This window comes from Siphateles boraxobius, unplaced genomic scaffold (assembly GCF_051911475.1).
Source record: "Siphateles boraxobius isolate OS27281-9 unplaced genomic scaffold, OSU_SipBor_1 12, whole genome shotgun sequence".
NCBI classification, from domain to species: Eukaryota; Metazoa; Chordata; class Actinopteri; order Cypriniformes; family Leuciscidae; genus Siphateles; species Siphateles boraxobius.
In genome coordinates this window covers 1,994,245-2,002,500 of record NW_027508722.1, presented here as the reverse complement: position 1 = coordinate 2,002,500, position 8,256 = coordinate 1,994,245, and the positions used below count along the sequence as shown (strand labels likewise).

Genomic DNA, 8,256 nt, shown 5'->3' with positions numbered 1-8,256 from the left:
TTTTTTTTTGTGTTCACATAACTAATGGGACAAAAGTGTCATCCCATTCAGATGAAGCAAAAAATAAATAAAATAAATAAAAACATAAATTTTTTGGTCAGTTCTGACTGAAGAGTCTCAGAGGGTTAAACTGCCCTGCGACGATGGAGTCACACACATTAGCATAAAACAGCCCACATTTACACATCAACACCTGCTCAGTATTTAACAACAAGACAGGACCTTGAAAAAACTCAGTTATGACTTTTGACTAAGATTATAAATGGACATTTTCACCTTTGTTGCCATTGGCTTTTGGCTTGCTTAGTTGGGGACGTTTAATTTAATACTCAACAATATTGTCTTGCTTGACTGAACTGAGCTGGACGATGACATCATGGTTTTCTCCAGAGCGGTTATATATATAAATTATATAAATAACTAAATTAATAACTTTTTTTACAACAAAAATCAATGAACGTACAATCAATGATGCTATTTTCGTCTAGAAGCAAACTTTGTTTCATTATCCTCCTGTTATCTCTATGAAGCTGCTTTGAAACAATCTGTATTGTAAAAAGCGCTATATAAATTATAGCGTTTAGGTGACTTGACTTGACATGGAAAAAAATAAAATGAAAAGTGTGGAAAAATATGGCCTATGAAAAGAGTTACGTTGCCTCAGTTATTACAGTACCTGAGGACTGTGTGTGTTTTCGGGGTGTTTGCAGTATGGGAGAGGGCACACACAGGTCTTTATGTTTAATGTGGCCTGACAGGCGTGCAAATGTCAGTGGAATGTTCTGGAATCATCTTCTTCTATTCATCACAGATGTCGGTTCTGCCCTATATGACCCTGTGAGGCTGGTGTGTGTGTGTGTGTGTGTGTGTGTGATCTCTCAGCCCTGGTTTTGTGATGGAGGTGTAAACTGTGACCAGTGTGTCCAGAGATGACGCTGCCATGGAAACACAGTAAGTAATGATCCCTGTGAAAGCGGCTGAAGATGTGTTTCTGTCTTTTCTGTAGTCCAGTCACTGCGGATTCACAGAACAACTTGGTTTTCCCACTTGGCCAATTAACAAAACAAGTAATAATTTTCTTGAATTTTTCTTGAATTCACGCAGTTTGTTTATTAGAATTATTGAGCCAGACTATTTTCTATTTGTTTATTTGTAGAGCCATCTAATGCAACCTATATCAAAACACATACAGTATGTGCATGTGGTAATGGTAATGTATTTGCTGACATTTCAATGAAAAGTCGCCTGAAATGTCTTTTTCTGTGTGTAAACATCTATCAAAACTAGTCTTGCTCTTGGAATTGAATTGCAACTTACTAGTGACACACCTTGGTGATGATGGTCAATATAATGCAGATATACACAAATTAACACTTTAATAAAGGCAAATGAGACTGCTCTAATTAAACAACACTTTACAATACAGAACAATTTCTTACAGCATTATTAATCTAGAATAATGTTTGTAATTTAAGCACCAAAGGTTGTTTGAATGGCAAAATAAATAAAATGAAAAACATTAAACAAACTAAACTATTAAAGCACTTTAAGAAAATCTAAGATATATTAATGTGATGTTTGACAGAAATTCTAAAACTTTCTTGGTGGGACTTAAAAAATTATAATAATTTTCTGATAAAATCTTTAATCTAAGTTTATGTTCATTTATGAAAACAGTATTGCTCATTATTACTTTAGGATTTCATTAAATTATTAAACTATAAACTAACATTAATTAAGGATGGGCACAATATGTGACAGCAATATATATATATATATAAAATACACTGTGTAAATTATTATATTTCAAAAATGAATCGGAGTAGAAAATAAACTTTATAATTAGATTTAGAAGGTAATGCAAAACCTGCCTTATGTGCAATTAACAGTACGTGTTTTTTTTATTTGTGTGTTGATTATTATATCTAAAAATAAATAGCAAATGAATTTAATAATTTGGGCTCTTTTGTCAATTGTAACCTTTAATATTATAGTAATGTGTAATTAAGGGCTCCTTATATACTTTACAGCATTAGCTAAGATAGATTTTTTTATCCTTTGGAAAATGTTAATTATAATAGAACTTATTTAAACACATTAATTTAGCAATTTTGTGAGTAGGTCCACGTTGAGGTCTGATTGGTTGAATGTTAAATTAGTTAAAAATGTTGAATGTAAAATTGTATTGGTGTATGTAGAACTTAATACTGACCTATATTAATAAATCCTGTATAAGCATGATCCGTTGTTGGTTTATGACAACAAATGCATTAGCTGTGAACAAATTGAAGCTTAATATAAGACTCAATTAAATAAAAAAACAATGTAACATCAGCATTATGTTGGCCATCCTGCATTCTGTACATCATGTGACCACTACAACTAAAGCTGGTGCACACTGCAATTTATAACAGTCCTTTATGATTGTTGCTTGTCAGACTGTACGAACATGATCGTCGCTGTAAGCCGTGTCACACTGTAAGATCTCAGCTGTCATTAATGGCAGACGCTTTAAAAACAGACGCACGCAAGACGCAATGACACGTACGTTCACAGTGAGCTTCATTACACGCAGGATTGAAATCTCTCATGTTACTTTTGGTCATGGCTTGTCTTGAAAATCGAAGATGCTTTGACGGTGGTCGCAGGAGAATCACTGCAGGACTGAGTCTCAAATCTTGTTTTCCAGAACTTCATCAGTGGTAAAATGTGATCATTAATCGGCTGTCGATCAACATGTCAAACTTACGATCTCGGACTTCAGATTTTAGTCTAGGATTAGAGGATTCTTTTAGGATTTGCCAAATTTGTCTCAGACGGCCAAAATCACACAGTGTGAACCCGGCTTAAGTATGACATTTAGTTTAATATTCAACAATATTATTGATCTCCTGTATTGACACCATTATATAAGACTGAACTGAGCTGGACGATGACATCACGGTTTTCTCCAGAGTGGCTCTATATATATAAATGAACTAAATTAATACATTTTTTACAACAAAAATGAAACATCACTGAACTTATTTAAGCTGGACTGCGACACTATTTTCTTCAAGAAACAAACTTTGTTGAATTATTTTCCTGTTATCTCTGTATTTGAAATAATCTGTATTGTAAAAAGCGCTATATAAATAAAGGTGACTTGACTTTCAAATATATATTAGATGATTATTTTTATAATCAATTGTTTTGCACTGAATTACTGAGTGGTGGATGTGTGAAACACAATTTTGTTTTTATGTAGACCATAAAAATGACAAATAAAGGAATGTGAATCTGAAAGGTTCAGCCGTACGCCGCCACTGATGAGACTCGAAAGCACACGCTGTACCTCGGGTTCATGACCAGCCTGCGGAAGAAGTACGTCCAGGTGATGTAATCCATGGCGTCTTGCTTTGATGCGATGGTTCCTGCTGCGATCTCAGCATTCAAGTGGTCGGAGAGGACAGTCAGAAGACTGAGGAGACAGAGAGAGGACACACACACTTCTGTCATAATCACAGTCATAAACAGCGCTGCACGATTCAACACGATTGGTTGCGATTATTTTATGTGCAAATGCTGCTCCACTGAACACCAGAGGGCGTCACACACTAACACACACCCACACGTCAAATATTCCCCGCAGAAGTACGATAGCACACGTCATTCCAGGAAATCCCCATCGCTGTATCTGAATAAACTGAAGATTGAGTAATAAACACACGACTGCCGTATTCTGTGTCAGAAACACATCATCTCACAGAAGGAGGAGCTCAACTGTCCTTATGAAGTGAGTTGAGTAAAAGCATGTTATAAATGTTGTCTTTTTTTGGACAAGATGTTCATAAATGCTTCTCATGTTTGATGCGTGTTGCTTTTTCCAATGCACGTTATAAGCGACTCAAACTCGCAGCGTTTACAGAGCCGTATCAATGACAAGCTGCGCATGACAAATAACCGCAGCCGTTGCAATTTCAAAATCACGATAAGCCAAATCAGCTTAAGTATGATTAATCGTGCAGTCCTAGTCCTAAACCGAAACCCATTGCTCTGTACACACCTCGACTCCACAGGGAACGGCTCGTACAAGAACTTCTTGTAGAAGTCCTTCTTGATGTCGTGCACAAGGATAACAGCCTTGCCCTGGTCATCGAACTGAGGCCGTCCCGCTCGACCCATCATCTGAAGAACATCTGGAATGGAAATGATAGAGATCAATGACATTGGACAGTCTGTGAAAACACACACACACAGATGTAAAAACAGATGTTACCTGTTATGGGGTAATCCACGTAGCGGTGGGTCTTCCCGTCGTAGTATTCTGTGCCCTTCACGATCACCAGGTGTGCGGGGAAGTTAACGCCCCACGCTAGTGTGCTCGTCGCTATCAACACCTTACACAGGACACACACGAGACACAGGACACACACGAGACACAGGACACACACGAGACACAGGACACACACGAGACACAGGACACACAGGACACACACGAGACACAGGACACACAGGACACACACGAGACACAGGACACACAGGACACACGCGAGACACAGGACACACAGGACACACAGGACACACACGAGACACAGGACACACACGAGACACAGGACACACACGAGACACAGGACACACACGAGACACAGGACACACGCGAGACACAGGACACACAGGACACACACGAGACACAGGACACACAGGACACACGCGAGACACAGGACACACGCGAGACACAGGACACACGCGAGACACAGGACACACACGAGACACAGGACACACAGGACACACACGAGACACAGGACACACGCGAGACACAGGACACACGCGAGACACAGGACACACGCGAGACACAGGACACACACGAGACACAGGACACACGCGAGACACAGGACACACAGGACACACACGAGACACAGGACACACACGAGACACAGGACACACACGAGACACAGGACACACACGAGACACACACGAGACACAGGACACACAGGACACACAGGACACACACGAGACACATGAGACACAGGACACACACGAGACACACACGAGACACAGGACACACAGGACACACAGGACACACACGAGACACAGGACACACGCGAGACACAGGACACACGCGAGACACAGGACACACACGAGACACAGGACACACAGGACACACAGGACACACACGAGACACAGGACACACACGAGACACAGGACACACACGAGACACAGGACACACACGAGACACAGGACACACACGAGACACAGGACACACAGGACACACGCGAGACACAGGACACACGCGAGACACAGGACACACACGAGACACAGGACACACACGAGACACAGGACACACACGAGACACAGGACACACAGGACACACGCGAGACACAGGACACACGCGAGACACAGGACACACACGAGACACAGGACACACACGAGACACAGGACACACACGAGACACAGGACACACAGGACACACGCGAGACACAGGACACACGCGAGACACAGGACACACACGAGACACAGGACACACACGAGACACAGGACACACACGAGACACAGGACACACAGGACACACACGAGACACAGGACACACACGAGACACACACGAGACACAGGACACACAGGACACACACGAGACACAGGACACACACGAGACACAGGACACACACGAGACACAGGACACACACGAGACACAGGACACACACGAGACACACACGAGACACAGGACACACACGAGACACAGGACACACACGAGACACACACGAGACACAGGACACACACGAGACACAGGACACACACGAGACACAGGAACACATCGTATTATTCCACAAAATCACTACATTGTGTTTGTAGGCCTGACATGCTGTTTTACAGTCTCTCATATAATCACGGTTTGAAATTAACTCTTTCACTCACCGGCCAATTTGGCTACTAAATGTTTAAGTTCCCGGCCATTCAGAACTTCTACTAGCCAAAAGAAAAGTAAAGAAATTAACCAGTTTAACTACGTCACAGCTATATATATTATATATATATATGAATTTCATACATTAATTTCTTATTCAAACAAAATCCTGTCATCCAGCATCTCCTCTCTTCCTCTTTCATCCTCATCACCAAAAATGTGTTTTAGATGGACAGATCATCAATACAGTACAAAGAACACAAAAAAATGTAGGATGTTGGAAAATAACAATGTCTTTTCTGTTAAACAAAATCTTTTTAATCTCTGCTATTTCTTCAATGCAAATGAACAAGCGCGCTGTTATTTGTTGTGTAGTGACGTGTGTGTTCAAATAAGCCAGATATGAGCAGATTCTGTGCAATACACTGTATTTAATATATCATGAAGACTCACGAGTTCAGTATTTGCGCTAAATCTGTACAGATTTGTCTTATATATCTATATATTGATTCAATGTGTACAATAATTATTCTGTCCTTCCTGTGAGAGAAGCCCATCATCTCCTTTTGATGATAATTAATCACATAATTGCGATTCCTGTTATTGCGTCCTCAAATTTAAAAACTCTTAAAATTATAATTACGTTTTGTTATACAATTTAAGATATTTAAGACGTTCTATGGTCTTAATTTTGATCAAACTGAATGTGAGACATTTTAAGGTTTTTAAGCACTCTCTTCTAACAATATTAAAGCTTTCTATTTCAAATAAATGCTGTTCTTTTTAACTTTGTTCCTCAAAGAATTCTGAAAAAATTAATGAAATAAATAAATAAATGTTTAATGTTTTCAACACTGATAATAATCAGAAATTGTTTTTGAGCCAATCATCATATTAGAGTGATTTCTGAAGGATCATGTGACACTGAAGACTGGAGTAATGATGCTGAAAATTCAGCTTTGATCACAGGAATAAATTACACTTTACTATATATTCACACAGAAAACAGCAGTTTTAAATTGTAATAATATTTCACAATATTATTGATTTTACTGTATTTTTGATCAAATAAATGCAGCGTTGGTGAGCAGAAGAGACTTTTGTGAAATGTCTATATAAACTGAACTTCAGATGTGTTTCTCATGCTAAAATGTTCTGCACCGCTACCATATTGATGTGTGAAATATCACATTTGCATTACATCAACATAACCATTAATGTTTTTACAGCCGAGCCACTGAAGACATAAACCCATGAGAACAGCAAGAACAACATTTCATTTGGATTTGTTCCAATAAATCGAATCCTCACTCAGAAAAGGTGCTCCATCAGTACATTTATGATGCTTATATAATCGCTCAGCTGACGGGTATTTACCAAACCTACTTCCTACGTTCGATTGATTCCAAAGCGCTTTAGGAATGAGTCTGGAAACGGTTCATCTATGGGTCTCACCTGGATCTTACAGTTGACGAAGAGCTCTTCCACGGTCTTCCTGTCCCGCTCGTGAAGTCCTGCGTGATGCATCCCGATCCCGAACGCCAGCGTCAGCTTCAGGTTTGACTCTCTCGCAGTGGAAATGATGTCGGTCATCTAACAAAACACACACATTTGATGGAGATTTGGTTCCTTGCCACTGTCCCCTTGGCTTTTGACTTGCTTAGTATAATGTGAAGTGTACTGTTACACAGTTCTTGTGTGGCATTTCTTTTTAGTGCATTATTCACAGTGGCTTGCCTAGTTGGGGACATTTAGTTGGCACCAAACATTTAGTTGGCATCCTTTAAGGACACCAAACTGGCCGATGACATCACTGTTTTCTCCAGACCGACTATATATATATACAGTGGACAGCATAAGTGAACACACATGCTAAAGTTGACTAAAAAGAGGAATAAAAAATCATCTTTTGGAAATTGATCTTAATGCCTTAATTTAAATAATGAGGGAAAATCCAACCTTTAAGGACACCAATTTTCTTTGTGAATGAATAATGTATCGTCAATAAATAAATGTTCTTCCTTAAAATACAGGTTGGATAAGTCAGGACACCCCTATGTTAAATTCCCATAGAGACTGGCAGATTTTTATTTTTAAAGGCCAGTTATTTCATGGATCTTATGGAAAGTTCCCCATGACAATCTCTAGGTATCCCGGATCCATGAAACAACTGGCCTTTAAAAATAAAAATCTGCTGTCTCTATCCAACAGTATTTTAAGGAAGAACATTTATTTATTGATGATACATTATTCATTCACAAAGAAAATTGGTGTCCTTAAAGGTTGGATTTTCCCTCATTATTTAAATTAAGGCATTAAGATCAATTTCCAAAAGATAATTTTTTATTCATCTTTTTAGTCAACTTTAGCATGTT

The 8,256-nt window shown here is 39.2% G+C and overlaps 1 protein-coding gene across 1 annotated transcript in view; it reads right to left on the bottom strand.

Annotated features, from left to right (window-relative positions):
- The window catches only part of ascc3 (activating signal cointegrator 1 complex subunit 3), a 255,180-nt gene that overhangs the window by 38,105 nt on the left and 208,819 nt on the right, over window positions 1-8,256 (bottom strand). The window contains exons 31-34 of the mRNA XM_077206021.1: window positions 7,337-7,474; window positions 4,259-4,379; window positions 4,046-4,178; window positions 3,335-3,460 (exon numbers count right to left, since the gene is read on the bottom strand). Of these exons, the coding sequence (XP_077062136.1) occupies window positions 3,335-3,460; window positions 4,046-4,178; window positions 4,259-4,379; window positions 7,337-7,474 (518 nt within the window). The remainder of the gene's footprint in view (window positions 1-3,334; window positions 3,461-4,045; window positions 4,179-4,258; window positions 4,380-7,336; window positions 7,475-8,256) is intronic.